Consider the following 19,946-nt stretch of genomic DNA (forward strand, 5'->3'; position numbering starts at 1 on the left):
CAACTGTAGAATCACCACAACAGATTAATTACTATAGTAGTTGTGTTACCACTGTATCTTCAATATAATAATAAAGAAGCTTAGTCTAGATGTGGTTTCTCTGTTCGTTGTTTATTCACAGCCAAGCAATGGTGAAATACAGGCAGGTTTTCAACAGGAACACAATCATTTACAACACACACACACACACACACACACACACACACACACATGCACACATACTCAGTGCAATCACAATAGATTATTCATTAAATATTATGCTATATTAAAAAAATACAATAACAGCACTTAATAACCGTGTCTGCATGTAGTTTGTTTTGTTAAGGAGAATTCTCGGTCCATTAATTAAGCAATAAAAGGCTTGTGTTTTCCTCAATGCACATAATTACACACAGTCACATTTAAAACATAAGCCCCTAAATCAGAGCTCGCTGAACATTAACTCATGTCTGTCTGTTGCAGGAGACACGAGGAACAGACGTCGACAGCGACTCGCACACTGTGTAGTGAATGAAGAAGATTGAAGACGTTTGCAGGAGCAGAAATGAACAACAGGCAGAAATGAATCATCTCTTCAGAATAATATTGAATATCTACAAGCACAGCGGTCACTGCTGTTTCAGTCCAGAACTAGCGTGTGACAAGTCTCACGCCCTCAATAGGCAACAGTTTCTGGAGCCTGTCCACTACTGTTCAACAGTTACATTCTTCCATTAAAGTGCCCATAATATGCCATTTTAAATATTCTAGCTTTAGTTTACATGTACATCCATACAAAGTCAAATAAGACTTTTATTTTGTCATAATATCCAGCACAGCATCAGCTCTACTCTGTTCTGATTGGTCAGATGATGGCCCTGCTGTGTTATGATTGGTCAAATGACCCTATTTTGCTCTGATTGGTCAGATGATGTCTCTGCTCTGACTGTTGTGATGCTACTATGTTCTGATTGGTCATATGATCTTATTCTGCTCTGATTGGTCTGATTATGACTCTACTTGGTTCTGACTGGTCAAAAGATGAATAATGAGTTATGATTGTTCAAATTAGCCTTCTTTACACCGATTAGTCAGATGATGGCTCTACTCCATTCTGATTGGCCAGATGGCCCTATTATTTTATAATTAGCAAGATTATGATTTTGCTCTGATTGGTCAGATGATGGCCCTACTATGTTATGATTGGTCAAATGACCCCATTCTGCTCTGACTGCTCTACTTTTATATGGTTGGTCAGATGACCTTATTATGATCAGACGATGGCCCTACTACATTATGATCGGTCAAAATTCCCTGCTTTGCTCTGATTGGTCAGCTATACTTGGTCAGGTGATGGCTCTACTATGTTATGATTGGTCAAATTACCCAAATTTACTCTGATTGTTCAGATGATAGTTCTACTCTGCTCTGATTGGTCAGACAATGGCCCTACTGTGTTATTATTAGATACCCTACTTTGCTCTGATTGTTCAGATGATGGCTTTACTCTGTTCTGATTGGCCAGATGACCTTATTAAGCTCTGATTAGTCAGATTATTGCTCTACTTGGTTCTAATTGGTCAGATGCCCCTACTCTGCTCTGATTGGTCAGACAATGGTACTACTGTGTTATGATTTGTCCAAATATCCTACTTTGCTTTGATTGGCCAGACGATGGTTCTACTCGGTTATGACTCTACTATGTTTTGATTGGTCAGATGACCTGATGCTGCTTTGATTGATCAGATTATATGTTTACTTGGTTCTGATTGGTCAGATGATGGCTCTACTATGTTATGATCGGTCAAATTACCCAACTTTACTGAAATTGATCAGATGATAGCTTTACTTTGTTCTGATTGGACAGATGGCTTCATTATCTTCTAATTAGTCAAATTATAACTCTGTTATGATTGGTCAAATCGCCCAACTGTTTTCTGATTAGTCAGATGACCATACTCTGCTCTGACTGGTCATACAATGAACCTCCTCTGCTCTGATTGGCCAGATTACCTTATTACGCTCTGCTTAGATTATGACTCTGCTCTGATTGGTCAAACAATGGTTGTACTCTGCTCTCATTGGTTAGATGATGACTCTACCCTGATTAGTCGACAGCTTACATCACGTGTTATGCTTATGTCCATTGTTTTATGTTTTATTGTCCACTTGAGCTGAATTTTACATGCACTGACCACATTTCATGCTACATCACAGGCAAACATCCAAAAACAGAAGCGTCGTGGCAGTAAATCGACAAACTGCGATTCGTTGATTATATTCGCCAGAGGAATATCCGTCTATTCTGATATTTTTGGTTGGGTATATAACAACAGCTTTACCAATGATTATTTTGGGTCGGAGTGGTGCACTGTATGCAGTAGAGTATGGCTGTTTGTAAGTCAAACAGCGCCATCTGCTGGTAAACACCAACCTCAGCATCACAATACACTGAAAATCAGAGTCGATGCAGATGTTTACATTTAGCCAGAGCGTTAATAACGGGGCACTTTAAGGGAAACCAATCAATCTGAGAACTTCCCACTTTCAAGTCAACTCTTATTAAAACTACGAGCACCAGCGTTTTAAACAGGGGTGTCACCCACAGCTCCGCACAGTTTAGTTCCAGCCCTGCTTCAACACACTCACCTGGAGGTTTCAATCAAGCCTGAAGCACTGAGTTGGATCAGGTGTGTTTCATTAGGGTTAAAGCTGAACTGTGCAGAGCTGCGGCCCTCCAGGAACTGAGTTTAACACCTGTGGATTAAAAGAAGAGTCTGCTTCTTCATCTCCACACCAGCTGACCAACATCAGATTATTTCTCTGTGTGTTTACGCCGCACTTTCACTGGTTGGATCTTCTTGACTTCTCCTGAAACAGAAATCATGTGTGTGTGTTAGTGATGATGAGTGAGACCAATTCTTTTCTTTCTGATCTGATACGTAGCACCACATGTGCACATACTGTATATGCAGAAAGTGGCCTTCAATATCTGTGTGATAGTTGAAAGTGTTATATTTTGAGGATTATATGTTGTTCACCTGTTGAAGATGAGTGTGATGTGGAGGATTGGGCCGGTCAGTGCTGCAGATTTCACAGCCGGGTCTCGTAGATTTATTTATGAACGTACAGGACGGGCAGGGCCAGCCTGACTACACACACACACACACACACACACACACACAAAGGAAAATACATAGATTCACAACATTACCCAAGTGTTGGTGTTTAAGTTAACAATAATATGTGTGCATCAAATTGTGTGCAACGAGTGTTACTGAGGGTTATACAAGGATTTTTAAACTTTTATGACTTAAAAGAAAAAGAAAATTACATTTTAATCAGTGTAAATGAGGTTACTATAAAAAGTGTTTCGCCCAATTTTCTCCAACGTTTCTCCAATCTTCTATTGTCCAGTTTTGGTGAGTCTGTGTGAATTGTAGCCTCAGTTTCCTGTTCTTAGCTGACAGGAGCGGCACCCGGTGTGCTCTTCTGCTGCTGTAGCCCATCCGCCTCAAGGTTGGACGTGTTGTGTGTTCAGAGATGATCTTCTGCAGAGCTCGGTTGTAACGAGTGCTTATTTGAGTTACTGTTGCCTTTCTATCAGCTGGAACCAGTCTGGCCATTCTCCTCTGACCTCTGGCCTCATCAACAAGGCATTTGCGCACACAGAACTGCGGCTCACTGGATATTTCCTCTTTGTCGGAGCATTCTCTGTAAAGCCTAGAGATGGTTGTGCGTGAAAATCCCAGTAGATCAGCAGTTTCTGAAATACTCAGAGCAGCCCGTCTGGCAGCAGCAACCATGCCACGTTTAAAGTCACTTAAATTCCCTTTCGTCCCCATTCTGATGCTCGCTCTGAACTGCAGCAGATCCTCTTGACCCTGTCTACATGCCTAAATGCAGTGAGCTGCTGCCATGTGATTGGTTAGAAATTTATGTTAACGAGCAGTTGGACAGGTGTACCTAATAAAGTGGCCAGTGAGTGTGTGTTTGTGTATGTATATATATATCACAAACATATGATAATATACACACATTTTTCACAGCTGTACAAGTGCACCGTGTGTGTGTGTGTTTCTGCACTAATGGTTCATGATTATGTGGATACAGGACACTTATTTACAGTCCCTCTGCATCTGCATGTGTTGTGCAATGGAGAAAGGGGATGTAATTATTACCTGTGTGTTACTGGACTTGAGTTTGGAGCCTCCGAGTTGCAGCATCTCCAGGTTAATGATGTCAGTGACGCTGGGCTTTTCTGAGCCGCCGCTGCCTGAAAAACAACACGATCTTTGATAAATAACTGGCGGTGGTCTGTATCATAGATGTCTTTCCATGTAAACAGTCTGCAAAGTTGTTCATCAAACAAGTGCATGATTAATAAAGATGCTGTCGCTCAAAAGAAAATGTTGAAATATTTTGTATTTTATTATTATTTTTACAACACAAAAAGATATTTTGAAGAAAGCTGAAAACCGGTAACCACTGATATTCACAGTAAAAAACAAATAAACAAATACTATGGAAGTCAATGGTTACAGGTTTCTGACATTTTTCATAATATCTTCTTTTGTGTTTGATAGAAGGTTTGAAACAAGTAACGGGTACTTAAATTATGACAATTTTTATTTTTGGGTGAATTGTCCCTTTAAGGAGTTGTTTTACTTTCAAATCTTCCAACAACAACAACAACACAAAGTAACTTATTTGCATAATCCCGCCTCTCACCACATATCAAAATTCAGACATGGGCGTTTGATTTCACAAACAGACTTTCTGACCAATCACAGGACAGTAGGCTTATGTAAGGGGGAGGGGCTTACAGACCTTGAACTGAGCTGATTTAAATTAATCAAATCAAAATAACAGCAAATTAATATTTTTTGGGTGAACTGTACCTTTGTTTTCTTTCAAATCTTTCAACATCAACACAAACAAAGTAACTCATTTGCATAATCCTGCCTCCTTTGACAAAAAAAAATCTGAAATGGGTGTTGGGTTTCACACATAGCAAGACCAATTAAAACAGACTTTCTGACCAATCACAGGACAGTGGCTTATGTAAGGGGGAGGAGGTTACAGACCTGAAGTTCTGAATTGATTCAAACGAATTGAATCAAAATAACAGCAAATTGATTCATTTTTTGGGAGAACTGGCCCTTTAAGGAGTTATTATACATTCAAATGTTTCAACAACATCAATACAATTAAAGTAGCTCATTTGCATAATCCCGCCTCCCACCACATATAATAATTCAGAAATGGGTGTTCACACACAGAAAGACCAATTTAAGCAGACTTTCTGACCAATCAGAGCAGAGTTGGCTTATGGAAGGGGGAGGGGCTTACAGGCCTAAAGTTTTGTATGGATTCAAACGAACTGAATCAAAATAATAACAAATTGATTCATTTCAGTGTAAATTGGCCCTTTGTTTTACTTTCAAATCTTTCAACATTTACACAAAGTAACTCATTTGCATAATCCCGCCTCCCACATAAAAATTCTGAAAAGGGGTGCTGGATTTCACACACAGAAAGACAAATCAAAACAGACTTTCCGACCAATTAGAGGAGAGTTGGCTAATGGAAGGGGGAGGGGCTTACAGACCTTGAACTGAGCTAAATTAAATCGAATCAAAATAAAAGGAAAATTATTCATTTTTTGGATGAACTGACCCTTTAAGGAGTTGTTTTACTATCAAATCTTTCAACATCAACACAATCAAATTAACTCATTTGCATAATCCCGCCTCCTATCACTTAGAAAATCTGAAATGGGTGTTGGGTTTCACACACAGAAACACCATCAAAACAGACTTTCTGACCAATCAGAAAAGAGTTGGCTTATGAAAGGGGAAGGGGGCTTACATGCATGAAGTTCTGAATTGATTTAAACAAATCTAATCTAATTAAAAGCAAATTGATTCGTTTTTGGGTGAACTGGCCCTTTAAAGAATTGTTATACTATCAAATCTTTCAACACCAACACAAAGTAACTCATCTGCATAATCCCGCCTCCTACGAAATAAAAATTCTGAAATGGTTGTTGGGTTTCCCACACAGAAAGACCAATCAGATGAGAGTTGGCTTAGGGAAGGGGGAGGGGCTTACAGACCTTGAACTCTGAGTTGATTTAAATGAATCGAATCAAAATAACAGCAAATTGATTCAATTATTAAACGCACATGATGATAAAATGATGCTGTTTTCTGATCATAGAGGCATTTAAACCTGTTTTAGGAGACTCTAAAGCTGCGGTCACATTATCGTACGCTGTTCTGGACAGGGCCAGGGTTAAACAAGAGCTTCTATTAGTCTCACACAATTGCATGATGTTATTTCATAGGTCAGAGTTCACCAAGCTTGAACTTTGCAAACAGTAACATGTGAAACTTGTCGCACGAGCTTGCGTATGGGTATGAATGGAAGTCTTTGGGGTGAGAAGTGAAGCGTGACCGCAGCTTTACGTGTTTTAGAATAGCACACAAATTGAGCCAAAAAGATCCCAATAGCTAAGGTAAATACTGCAGAAAAATCAAATATTAATGTCAGATTTGTGTTGCGTCTGACCTGTGCTGGCGTGGCTGAAGCGTGGTGGTAGAGTGCTGTACGCCCTCCAGTCGTGCCCGCTGCTGCCGCCGCCCGCCGGGGCTGAAAGTGAAGCGTTTGCTGGAGCCGCTGTGGGCACGGAGAGCCCGTTCTCCTGCTGCTGGCTGAGGCTGGCGTGACCTGCGGATAACAGGTAGAGGAACGCAGTGTCTCCATCCCTGCAGACGCCATAGGACGACACCGAGCGACTGTCAGAGCACAAACACTGAGAGATGATCCAGCGCTGCACCCGCGGGTGAAAACCGTACTCCACAAACATCTGAAGACAACAAAACAAGACTGTAAATCTCCCACTGTCCACAGAACAGAATTCTTAGTATTATAGTTTTGTTTTCTGAAATAATGTGCCTTAATTAAGTGAGTTATAATAATCTGCCAATGGCGGAAGCCAAATAAACCAGTTTTTGGTTTGGAAGCAGATTATTTCGCTTGTTTTAAGGAAAAACTTGCTTGATTTTGACTCATTATTTCTGGAATCAAGACAATATTTTGTACTAGTCTGGAAAATGCTTCTTGATTTAGGAATTTATAGATATTTGGTTTAAAAACAAGACAAAAACTCATGTTATTGCATCAAATAAAAGTGCTTAGAGAGAAACGAATTGTGTGCGAAACAGCATTAAAGAGTCCAGGCATTGACAGAATAATAATCTGCGTGTAAAACAAGTGTGTGTATGTCAGCTAAAAAACCTGAACAATGAACCAATCACAGAGACTTGATTCTGTCGAGGTTTTATTTTGATCCTCCTACCTGCTGCTTTAGCGAGGCGACGGTCACGTGCGGGTGGATTTTCACCGTCACACAGCAGGAAGACGACGCATCTTCCACTATCACAGCCAAGCTGGAAATAAAACCACATCCAGGATTAAAACTCATGCCAAAATGACTTTTATAAGGCGTTTAAACACAGTTGTGTGTTGAGGCAGCAGTGTGTGAACATAGACAGCCTTTAATGGTAAAAATGAGTTTATTTATATTTTTCAGTGCTGGGCAAAGATTAATCACATATAAAATAAAAGTTTGGTTTGACAAAATATGGGTTGTGGTGATTCGACAGTTGCTATGGTAACACAACAACTATAGTAATTGATTTGTTGTGGTGATTCTGTAGTTGCTATAGTAACACAACGACTATAGTAATTAAACTGTTGTGGCGATTCTGTAGTTGCTATGGTAACAACAACTATAATAGTTAATCTTTTGTGGTGATTCTACTGTTACTATGGTAACAACGACTATAGTAATTAAACTGTTGTGGTGATTTTCTAGTTGCTATGGTAACACAACAACTATAGTAACTGATCTGTTGTGGTAATCCTCTAGTTGCTATGGTAACAACAACTACAGTAATTCATATATTGTGATTGTATAGTTGCTATATCAACAACTAGTAATTGATCTGTTGTAGAGATTCTACAGTTGCTATGGTAACAACAACTATAGTAATCGATCTGTTGTGATTCTATAGTTGCTATAGCAACAACAACTATGGTAATCAATCTGTTGTGGTGATTCTACAGTTGCTATGGTAACACAACAACTATAGTGATCGATCTGTTGTGGTGATTCTACAGTTGCTATGGTAACACAACAACTATAGTGATCAATCTGTTGTGGTGATTCTACAGTTGCTATGGTAACACAACAACTATAGTGATCGATCTGTTGTGGTGATTCTACAGTTGCTATGGTAACAACTATAGTGATTAATCTGTTGTGGTGTTTCAACAGTTGCTATAGTAACACGACAACTACAGCAACGCATGCAGTGGCCAGGCCCTATGATATACCTGATGTCTTTGTCGTCGGTGTCGCGCGGCGCTGGTTGAATGCTGAGCGTCATCTGCTGCTGGGCCAGATCTGTGGCGTAACGCGCAGCGGCCTGAGCATCTCCAGCCTCTATCGCTCTGGAAAGCTCCACACACAGCTCCTCTACACACACACGACAAGATCCCTGCTTAACATCTCAACATTCATCAATGTGAAAGTAACAGCAGCACAAATGTTTGCATTTAAAGATGTAAAGTTAATGACTACAAAACAGTGGGAGCAAATTAATCGTGCAGAAGAATCAGGCTTTAAATAACAATACACTCAAGTCTTCAGCGCCGACAGAAACAAACCTTTCATTGACAGAGACAGGACTGCGCTTTTCTCTCCACTCTTCACATACTGCAGGCCTTCCTGACAAATACTGGCAACTGAAATGGAAAACTAAAGTTCAATTCAGCGTGAATCTTTAATTACTGACTCACTTTACTATGGTTTATTTGGAAACAAGACAGTGAGAGCAGCATTATATGCAGTGTGTGTGTGTGTGTGTGTGTGTGCTGCACCTCTGTGTGACTCCCGCAGTGAGGACATGACGACGGTCGCCCACTCCTGCGCCTCCTGCTCGCTGCGGAAGCTGAAGCTCAGACAGTCGTGCGGCGGCTTGAGGAGACGCAGCTCATGACAGCGCGGAGACTTCAGCTCATACTGCACCGAGCGCAGGTCGAACTCTGCCAGAGACTGCCACAAACACAGATCATCAGCATGTGTGTGTGTGTGTGTGTATCTCCAGGTGCCTCTAATGGTTAACAGTAGTGAATTGTGTTTGTTCTAATCAGACTTGATGAAAACAGTCTGCAGGATCTCTGTGATTGACATTCTCCCTTTGTGTATGATGTCATCAGAGGGGGAAAGCCCCGCCCACTAGTGACCCTCATTAGCATAAACAGCCCTGAGTGTGTGAGTGAGAGTGTGAGAGAGAGTATTGTGTGTTTGCGACTGTGTTTGCGTGAGTGACTGTGTAATGTGTGTGTGTGTGTGTCAGTGAATGTTCTGAGTGACAGTGTACCTATGTATGAGGTATGTGTGAGTGAGTGACAGTGTGTAATGTATGATATGTGCGCGTGAAAGTGTGTTTGTGTGAAAGACTTGTGTGTGAGTGAGTGATTGTGTGTATGTGACAGACAGTGTGTGTGTGTGTGTGTTGTGTTTATAAGTGAGTGTTCTGAGTGACAGTGGGTATGGTGTGTGTGTGTGTGTGTGTGTGAGTGACGTGTAATGTACGATGCGTGTGGGAGAATGTATGTGTGTGTGTGTGTGTGTGTGTATGAGGTATTTTTGAGTGAGTGACAGTGTGTAATGGATGATTTGTGTGTGTGTGTGTGTGTGTGTATGGTGTGTGTGCAAGGTATGTGTGTGTGAGTGAAAATGTGTAATGTTTGATGTGTGCGCGAGTATGTATGTGTGTGTATGAGGTATTTATGAGTGACAGTGTGCATGGTGTGTGTGACAATGTGTATGAGGTTGTGTTTGTAAGTGAGTGTTTTCAGTGACAGTGTGTATGGTGTGTGAGTGAGTGACAATGTGTAATGTACGATGTGTGTGTATGTGAGGTGTGTGTATGTGAGTTGAGTGACAGCGTGTAATGTATAGTGTGTGTGTGTGTGTGTGTGTGTGTGTGTGAGGTATTTTTGAGGGTGACAGTGTGTAATGTATAATGTGTGTGTGTGTGTGTGTGTGTTTACCACGCTACGTCCCCCGCGGTCGGTGTGTCTCAGTGTGAGGGTGAAGAGCCCCGCGCGGTTCGGGTTCATGCTGAGCTGCAGCCGCAGAGAGTCGGAGCCCACCGGCAGCGGCCGCACGGAGACCCGCACCGACATCAGCACCGTACTGCAGCCCGTGCTCGTCGACATCACGACAGATGCAGGATCCCCGTTATTACCGGACACTCACATCACAACACAACACAGCTACTTCACCGAGCGACCGAGTCAAAACAGGAAGCGGTCCGTCTGATATTATTTACCGCCACTTTCTCCTGACACAAACGTGTGGTTCCGACAGTGGGTGCTGGAAAGGATACAGCGGACAGAATTTGTAATATTATTTATTAAATTACCCATTAATTGTATTATATTAAGGCAAAACGGTGGCCCTGTCACCTCACGGCAAGAAGAGCACTGGTTCGAGTCCCAGCTGGGTCAGTTGGTGTTTCTGTGTGGAGTTTGCATGTTCTCCCCGTGTTGGCGTGGGTTTCCTCCGGGTGCTCCGGTTTCCCCCACAGTCCAAACAGATGCGCTATAGGGGAACTGATCAACTACACTGGCACTAGTGTATGAGTGTGCGTGTGAATGATGTATGTGTAAAACAGGTGTTTCCCAGTACTGGGTTGCAGCTGGAAGGGAATCCGCTGCATAAAACTTATTAGTCGATCCTTAAGGCAGGTTTACACTTTGATAATTTACATTTGTGAATGTAAAATTTGCCAAAAAAGTATGATTAAATTATATTTATAAAAACAAAACATTTTCTTTCGTGGGTTTGAGTTAAAATACCCAAATATACTGATGTTCACCGACTCACCATGCTAATACTTCTGTTTTGCCGTATCGCTACTACATCTCTTCTTGCAGAAATACTAAATATATTGTTGATTAAATGTTTACATTTTGAGCCCTTCAGTATTTCAGGGGTCCGTTCTTCGTACCTCGCTTAAATGATCTAAGATGATTTGGCAGATCCTGGATCTTTTAATCTTGATAACTGATCTCTCGCTAATTTGGTTCTTCAAACGAGTTTGCGAATCAGATTAGAATGTCTGGATAAACTGATCTGAGATCGCTGAAGGACAGATCTATCGATCCTCGAAATCATGATCAGCAATGCAACGATTGGCTGACGGCACAGCAGCGTAATGACATCATCTGATTAATATTCAATTATCCATGTGAGCAAAATTACATCAAATTAGCAGTAAACGGCTTGTTAAATATGACACGCAATAACCTTCCACATTTGTTGTGAGCTGCAATTTCCACTTTCATGTGTCAAGTGTATTCATCATGTATTTCAATGCAAATCAATGTATTTAGTTCTACATTTAGAAAATATTTTCTTTATTATAGTACAGTTTTTTAATCGGTGTAAAGAATAACTGGTTGTTTACAAAAGTATTTTCATATTGGTAAAGGCGTCTGCAACTTTTGTGAAGCATCAAATCACCAGCATATAAACTTTCAAGTTTATGACTGCATAAATGTATTATTGCTTTAAAAAGTCACATATTGTGCATTTTTATTATACACAATTTGTACTAAAGCGATCTAAAAAGTTCATATCAATAAGTTTTCTCTTTGCACCACCAGGTGGCAGTTGTACTTTCATTTCGAGGGTGCAGATTGCATGTTTAATTAATATGTATAACTTAATTTATTTTATTAATGACTATAACTTTATATATATAGTTTAAAAAATATGTACCATTTTCCCAAGTGTATATAACTACTACTGTAAGAAAATATCAGAATTCGGAACATACTTTCTGTATTATCTTTGCTTGAACTGAGCCGATCTAATCCTGTTTATATGATTTGAATCTGCTCCCGATCAGGTTTGACCTAGCAGAACTGTTGCTATGACAACAACTCTCGGATCAGCTTTGAAGAACGAAACGATCCTGGATCATGTCAAATCGTCAACATCCAAATCCAGCTAATTGAGTAATCCACGTACGAAGAACGGACCCCAGGCGTTTTAATCAAAGTGTTTTGAAACTGACTTTTAACAAAACAAAATAAAAGTCCCGCAGCATTTTCCGTTGGCATTTTCTTCGAAGCAAAGCCATCTAACGTTAGTCAGAAGCGACAAAGTAATGATTTCTGTCCTTACGATTAATATAAAGATTATTTATCCTTTCTGTATATATTAACGGGAGGTTTTACTCAAGAATGAGCTCTAGATCGCTACGGTAAAGATGGAGTTTATTAAGATGGAGATTGTGGACTCGATTGATGCAGAACTCCGCCGAGTGAAGGATGAAGACGCCGAGGAGGAAGAAGACAGAGGTCTGTGCACATTTATGTTCATTGCTAATTAATAAAGTCTTAAAACTACACTAAATTACAGATTTTCCAATTCTTTGCCTTTCACATTCTGCCTCTAACATTTCTGTGCTTATAAGCATACGTTTATTAGGTGTGTTAAATGACCCACGAACAAATACTGTGGTCATTTATAGTAAATAATAGTGTTTTTGAACCATAGTATAGTACAGTACTTGAATTATTATGTTGGGGTGATACTACAGTTGCTATGGTAACACAACAACTGTAGTAAAATAAACAAATAACCCAATACTGTAGATTTCTGCAACTACAATACACAGTTTACTGTAGTAAAAACTGAAGTATCACTGTAGACTGTACAGTTCACTATACACTGCACTGTGCTGGATACTACAGTAAGAATATATATTTGATCAATCTAATATATTTGCTATTATTGTATATATGTGTACATATATGTCCATATATTATCATATAATGTAATACATTCACCGGCCACTTTATTAGGTACACCTTATTAGTACCAGGTTGGACCCTTTTGCCTTCAGAACTGCCTTAATCCTTGGTGTTGTAGATTCAACAAGCTACTGGAAATATTCCTCAGGGATTTTGCTCGATTTTGTCATGATAGCATCACACAGTTGCTGCAGATTTGTCGGCTGCACATCCATGATGCCAATCTCCCGTTCCAACACATCCCAAAGCTGCTCTATTGGATTGAGCTCTGGTGACTGTGGAGGCCATTTGAGTACAGTGAACTCATCGTCATGTTCAGCAGTCTGAAATGACTGGATGGATGGATTAGAAATTTGTGCTAACGCAGTTAGACAGGTGTACCTAATAAAGTGGCCAGCGAGTGTATATTTGAACATATATGCAAATAATACATAATTACAATGGCTGAAATAAAGTGTAAGCTGCAGTTTTCTGCAATATTTCGAAATATACGTTGCATATATGAACTATCATAAATGTACTTAACATATATTTCCATGTTTTAGATCTCTATATGGTTCTGTCGCTCTTGATTTGCATAGAGTTTTAAATTATTTTTAAACTAATTTCTTCCTGATCTTATTTTTGTCAATGTGTTTTCAATATTAGACCATACTGAAATTAAAGAGGAACGTCAAGAATCAAGCGACGGCAAGGACTGCATCAAAATAAACCCTCCAGGGAAGAGTTTTATTCACAAGTTAGACTCGGAGGATCCCACGATCATCCACACCTCAGAGAAGCCGAACACCTGCCCAGTATGTGGGAAAAGCTTCACCTGTAAAGGAAGTGTTGATGTACACATGCGCATCCACACGGGAGAGCGTCCGTATGCGTGCATCCAATGTGGGAAGAGCTTCACGTGTAAGGGAACGCTCACGTGTCACGTCCGAACGCACACCGGAGAGAAACCGTACACGTGTCCTCAATGCGAGAAGAGTTTCACTCATAAAGCAAGCCTCCGGTACCACATGAGACTTCACACGGAGGACGGACCGTTCATATGCGGACAGTGCGGAAAAAGCTTCGCGCAGGAGGAATACCTCAAGCATCACGTTAAAATTCACTACGCAGGGAAACCGTTTACCTGTGAGCTCTGCGGGAAGGGGTTCACATGCAAGGGGAGTCTGAAGATTCACACGCGAATTCACACCGGAGAGAAACCGTATACCTGCAGCCACTGCGGAAAGAGTTTCACTAATAAGGGAAATCTCAAAATTCACGCCAACATGCACACGGAGAAGAGCGCGCTCACTTGCGTTCAGTGCGGGAAGAGTTTCACACATGAGGAAAACCTCAAGAGTCACATGAGAATCCACACCGGAGAGAAGCCGTTCTCCTGTCACCAATGCGGAAAGCGCTTCGCTCGCAAGATCATCCTGCAGAATCACGTGAAAACACACTCCGGAGAGAAGCCGTACACGTGCCATCAGTGCGGGAAGAGATTCACAGATAGAGGATATATAAAGCGGCACATGCGCAGTCACACCGGAGAGAAGCCCTTCATCTGTCCTCAATGCGGGAAGAGCTTCACTCATAAAGGAAATCTGAAGATTCACATTAGAATCCATACAGGGGAGAAACCGTCCAAGTGTCCTGAATGCGAGAAGAGCTTCACGCATAAAGGCCAGCTTAAGGATCACATGAGAATCCACAGCGGAGAGAAACCCTACGCCTGTCCGCTGTGTGCAAAGACTTTTAAATGCAAAGGACACCTCAAGACGCACTCCAGAACTCACAGCGGAGTCAAACCGTACTCGTGCCTCCAGTGCGGGAAGAGTTTCACCGTTCGAAAAAGCCTGAACGTCCACTTGAAGTATCACTCCGGAGAGAAGCTGCACGAGTGTCCTGAATGCGGGAAGAGGTTTGCGGAGAGCAACACTTATAAGATGCATCTGCTCATTCACTCCGGAGAAAGACCGTTTAGTTGCGATAAGTGCGGGAAGAGGTTTATTTTGGCGGCGCGCTTGAAGGCGCACCTGAAGCTGCACACGGATGAGAGACCGCATGTGTGTTCGGTGTGTGGAGAGAGCTTTAAATTAGTTGGGAGTTTAAGATCGCACCAGAAAACGCACACGAGTGAGAAATCTCACGTGTGTCCGGAGTGTGGAAAAGCTTTTATTAGAGAGAGTTACTTACAGAGGCATCGGCGGACACACACTGCAGAAACGCTGCTTAAATTAAATTGACGCATTCGAGAAATGATTCAGAGATGTTCTGAATGCATTACGATTCGCTTTTGAATTAATTCTGAGGTTCGTTTTGACCAACAGATGGTGCTGTATGGTTTACAGACATATTCTGATTGCCTTCAATTCCTTACACACACCACTTGAACCTACAATAAGTATACATAAAGGATATACAGTTGAAGTCAGAATTATTCGCCCCCTACACATTTTTTTTTTTTTTTAAATATTTCCCAAAAGATGTTTAACAGAGCAAGGAAATTTTCACAGTATGTCTGATAATGTTTTTTCTTCTGGAGAAAGCCTTATTTGTTTTATTTCGGCTAGAATAAAAGTAGTTTTTAATTTTTTAAACACCATTTTAGGGACGAAATTATTAGCCTCTTTAAGCTACATTTTTTTATCGATAATCTACAAAACAAACCACTGTTATACAATAACTTGCCAAATTAACTTAACCTACCTAGTTAACCTAGTTAAGCCTTTAAATGTCACTTTAAGCTGTATAGAAGTGTCTTGAAGAATATCTAGTGAAATATTATTTACTGTCATCATGGCAAAGATAAAATAAATCCATTATTATAAATTAGTTATTAAAACTATTATGTTTATAAATGTGTTGAAAAAATCTGCTCTATGTTAAACAGAAATTGGGGAAAAAAAATAAACAAGCTGTCTAATAATTCAGGGGGCTAATAATTCTGACTTCAACGGTATACAATTCATCCAGGAGGTTGTTTTCGCAGAATAAAGCACGAAAGGCTTATCGACAGCCTGACTTGAAGCTGAGACTGAAGGGTTTATTCTGTGAAAACAACCGGCTGGATGTACTTTATCCCGGTTATTACATGCCACAATACATGAAAATGAGACAAAACGCTGTAATATTTTAGCTGAACACCTGAAGCTGATTGATTTCTGATACTTTCTGAATGCATTGCGATTCTCTTTTTAATAGTTTTTGCCAGCAGACGACGCTGTAAGGTATACATATTCTGATTGCCTTCAATTCCTTACACACACCACTTGAACCTAAATGAAGTATGTAAAGGATATATAAAGTACATCCAGGAGGTTGTTAACAAAATAAAACCCGTAAAGTTTATTCTGTGAAAACAGCCGGCTGGATGTACTTTATCCCGCTTATTACATGACTACTTGCCACAAAACATAAGAACTAGACCAAATGTTGAGCGGTAATATTTTAGCTGCGCACCTGAAGCTGCATACGGATTGATTTCTGAGACTTTCTGAATGCATCGCGATTCGCTTTTGAATAGTTTTTGCCAGCAGATGGCGCTGTATGCTTTACAAACGTTCCAAAACGTAAGGTCCAAAAACGTAAAGGATCAAAAGGTGATTTTGTAGCTGACATGCACATTTTTATTTAGTAGAGCTTTTTATTAAGAAGTTCTTAATTTTTTTTATTAGTTTAAAGATTGTGTAATAATCAAATCAACTATTATTCACTTACAAACTTTTAATATAAACATTTTTATATAATAGTTTTGGTTACTTTATGGAGTTATTAGTGCCAAAAAAAGAGAGTGTAAGAAAAGCTGCTTTAACAGGTGCTTATTGGTGTTTGTTAATGTTTTTCTACTAAATTGCTGCAAAAATCCCCATTTAGAGCCTGCATTTCACTATATTCTGAAGGTAAGGTGACTTTAGCTGCATTTTGTAAACATTTTTTGCACTGCATGTCTTAGTTTTTCAGAAAAAAATACTAATCTCTTCTAAACCTGTATAATTGCTGAATGATAATGAAGTTATCTTGACTTCCAGTGGCTTTCTGTACCTTGTTTACATATTTAATGCGTGTAACCTTCAGTGTTCTGCCTTCATGTATATCTTGCATAAATAAACAGGTCATTTGTCTACCAACAAGTGTATATGGAATCAAATTGAGGATGAACGATCTCAAAACATTAAGCTGTGATTTTGCAATGTAAACACATTCATTTTACATCAGATCTTAGCTTTGTTGTTTCTCTGCAGTGAATTTGGTTGATACTCATTTCATTTTATTCCTTACAGCCCTACAGGGTCTTATTTTAATGATAAAATCGAATAAATTCACGCTTAATGTTAAGAAAATATAGCCTTTATATACCCATGAAGTCAGTTCTCATTCAACTATTTGGATGATTTTGATCTGGAATATTCACAGACTATTAATAACTATAGCTTTAAAATTTAGTTTAAACGTAAACATTTATATAAATTACACTCTCTAGTATGTTTTGGGATCGTTTTACTCCAACGCTAACGGGGCTTTTATTTTGCCTTTATCAGCTGCGCGTCATTACGTCACAATGTGAGCGCCAATGCTGCGTGCAGTTATTCCACAGAGGAATGTGTTTGGGTTTTGGGGCTCCATTCGGAGTTTGAGGTGTGTAAAACAAAGTCTAAAGTTGTTTCGTCAGTGTATTCTAGCAGTATAATGTTGATATCTGATTCTGCCTTGGTAACGATGAGAAAGTAACGCATTTATAGCGTCAATTCTGACTTTGTTTTGCTGTTGATGTCGTAAATTGCGCTAAAATGAATGAATGTTTTCAGTGTGAGGGTCGTACACGCATGAGGAAGACGGCGATATACGCGCCACTTAAATAATCCTGTTTGTGAACTGCAGGTGAAGCAGATAAACATGGAGCTTGTGATTAAAGAAGTGATTGAGGAGTTCTTACTCTTTCCGGAGACCTGCAGGGTCAAAGAGCAAACGGAGGAGCTGCTGGGTCAGTGTCCGTTCCTCTGTGGAAGCTAGCCCAATGGTATCACAACTAAAACTAAAGTACCACTGTGGTCCATGATGAACTGCACATTTTACTTCACAGTATGCATTATACACGATTTCTTCTTCGAAAATAACTGTATATTAGTAATTTAAAAAATTGTTGCAATTAAAAAATATCTTGCCTTTGTTTAAAGGTGCCGTATACTGCTTTGGTTCAATAAGTTAAGTTGTTCTCTGATATCTAAATAGTAGGTATATCGCTTAAGTATAAAAAACCCTCCAGAAACGGTTTTATATGCTCATTTATTACTCTATAAATTACCCAATGCTGTCAGTAGGTCCTTATTGACTATATATGGATGGTTTCATGAATATTAATGAGCTCAGCCCTGATTAGTACATTCTTTTTAGCTTAATAGGTGGGGCTTTATTTATTTTTCTAAAAGAGAGAGAGTTTTAATTTTAGCACCATTTCAGCTTTTATGGCTATGTCATGGAAAAAAAAAAACAGATTGAGTTTACCACATTTTATAAATACCAATTTTCTATAATTATAAAAATATTCTAACAATTAAAAGTCATTAACAGCAATAAATATTACACAAGGTAAAATACATAAATAATAATTATATATAAGAAAAAATTAATACAGTTTAGGGTTTCCTTTTGATAAAAATTGTACAATTTTAGACGGATTCACATTTTAAATAATATTTTGTTTAAAGTCTCCAGATAAATCTGATAACATTAAAAATGGGGCATTCCACAAGAATGTGTTTAACAGTTTGGTTTCTGTTGCAAAATAGACATTTTGGGGGTTCTTCTCCTTTGAGTAAATGTTCATTATTTAAAGGAACTTGTCTCCGTGGTTTCAGGGTAGAGCTGGGCAATATGGCAAAAATGAACTACCTCCGAAAGCAGCACCTCCAATTCACATTCTGTTCAAAGTTTCTCTTCTTGCTTGCTTTCGCCGTTGCTTTTTCGTTGGGTTTTGCTAAAGTAGAGTCATTAGCATATTCATACGGGGGAGGAGGCAGGGAGGGTTTTTGTGCTCGTGCATGTTGCGCTCAGTTTCACGTTCATTCAGATGCACAAAAGAAAATCTGAATTTTTTTCTGCATACGCAATGTTTTAGTATGATTTCCACGCAAGTCTTAGTACATGAGGCCCCAGGCGTTTTTTTTATATAAAATGTTAATTGGAGACTCCAAATGGCCACCAAATGAGAAAGTGCCACAAATATTCATCTGAAACACTTTTATCTTGTGTGGTTTTGTAGGCAGAACAGTTTTGAATAGATATGCATTAATGCATTAGGTAATGTTGACTCATTTGGTTATTTGGTCACCAGGTGTCCATTTGGAGTTTCCAAGTGGCTTTTTAAGAAAGGACGCCTGTACTTTTTTAAAAATAAAAGCTTACAGAAGCTACATTTTTGGGAGTATCATCATGAAATTTGAATCAAAACATAGTCAGACATTCAGCTCTATATTTCTGGTGTTTCCATGCCATTATCATGATAGTCACATTAATTTTTCCTCTAATAAATTTCATTGACACTAATCGCAATTCACTTTCACCTACATTTTACCATGTTTTACTCTGTTTATTTACTACTTTGAGTTATTGTTACCCTGGGATGCCAAACTAGCCAATGTCTAGTTTCAAACAAAACCAGACTGGTGAACATAGACCACAGGGTTCAAGAGCTACAGACATTTATATTTGGGAAAGTCGTTTTCTGGGAAATGCTCAAAAATGAGGTGCAGGTTATAGGTTTAAAAAGGTACTGAAATTATCTTTAGGATTCCTGCATATACCCTGAATGAAGTTGCACCTTATTTATTTCACAATAGAACAGACTGATTGGTACAAACCAAGTCTCTTGAAATAATGCTGAAAACTCACGTTGTACTCGCCGGTACAGACATCCAGTCTCCACGCTGGAATTAACACAAGGATCTAATCGCCGAGACGCAGCTTCAACATTTTTTTTTCAAACCGGAAGAATGAATTAGCTTAATAACAACCAATTTTCGCTTGTTAGTGGAATATATTTGTCCTAATAGTGTTTTTCTGAGGTCAGTAACTCTGTATGC

The 19,946-nt window shown here is 39.4% G+C and overlaps 3 protein-coding genes and 1 long non-coding RNA gene across 7 annotated transcripts in view; 2 read left to right on the forward strand and 2 right to left on the reverse strand.

Moving 5' to 3' along the window:
• The window catches only part of znf1014 (zinc finger protein 1014), a 560,414-nt gene that overhangs the window by 67,794 nt on the left and 472,674 nt on the right, over positions 1 to 19,946 (reverse strand). The gene's annotated exons all lie outside the window — the stretch shown is intronic.
• Positions 93 to 10,376, reverse strand: sharpin (SHANK-associated RH domain interacting protein). Of its 3 annotated transcripts, none has more exons than XM_001333445.10 (9): positions 10,108 to 10,376; positions 8,929 to 9,103; positions 8,716 to 8,793; positions 8,383 to 8,524; positions 7,343 to 7,433; positions 6,553 to 6,850; positions 4,161 to 4,255; positions 3,021 to 3,131; positions 93 to 2,850 (listed from the first exon to the last, which is right to left on the reverse strand). In XM_001333445.10, exons 1-9 carry the CDS (start codon positions 10,273 to 10,275, stop codon positions 2,824 to 2,826), a joined length of 1,185 nt encoding a protein of 394 aa, XP_001333481.5. In that variant the 5' UTR covers positions 10,276 to 10,376; the 3' UTR covers positions 93 to 2,823. The 3 variants fall into 3 exon arrangements, with proteins under 3 accessions (XP_001333481.5, XP_073778101.1, XP_073778104.1); XM_073922000.1 differs by having other exon boundaries at positions 8,929 to 9,431; positions 9,549 to 10,376; XM_073922003.1 differs by having other exon boundaries at positions 8,929 to 9,415; positions 9,545 to 10,376.
• Positions 12,169 to 16,994, forward strand: si:dkey-33c14.6. The gene is made up of 2 exons (XM_002660690.7): positions 12,169 to 12,426; positions 13,531 to 16,994. Exons 1-2 carry the CDS (start codon positions 12,336 to 12,338, stop codon positions 15,108 to 15,110), a joined length of 1,671 nt encoding a protein of 556 aa, XP_002660736.2. The 5' UTR covers positions 12,169 to 12,335; the 3' UTR covers positions 15,111 to 16,994.
• Positions 17,420 to 18,047, forward strand: si:dkey-33c14.7. The gene is made up of 2 exons (XR_659626.4): positions 17,420 to 17,502; positions 17,746 to 18,047. It is a non-coding gene; the product is annotated as a si:dkey-33c14.7 (long non-coding RNA).

The sequence above is a fragment of the Danio rerio genome, chromosome 2, assembly GCF_049306965.1.
Source record: "Danio rerio strain Tuebingen ecotype United States chromosome 2, GRCz12tu, whole genome shotgun sequence".
NCBI classification, from domain to species: Eukaryota; Metazoa; Chordata; class Actinopteri; order Cypriniformes; family Danionidae; genus Danio; species Danio rerio.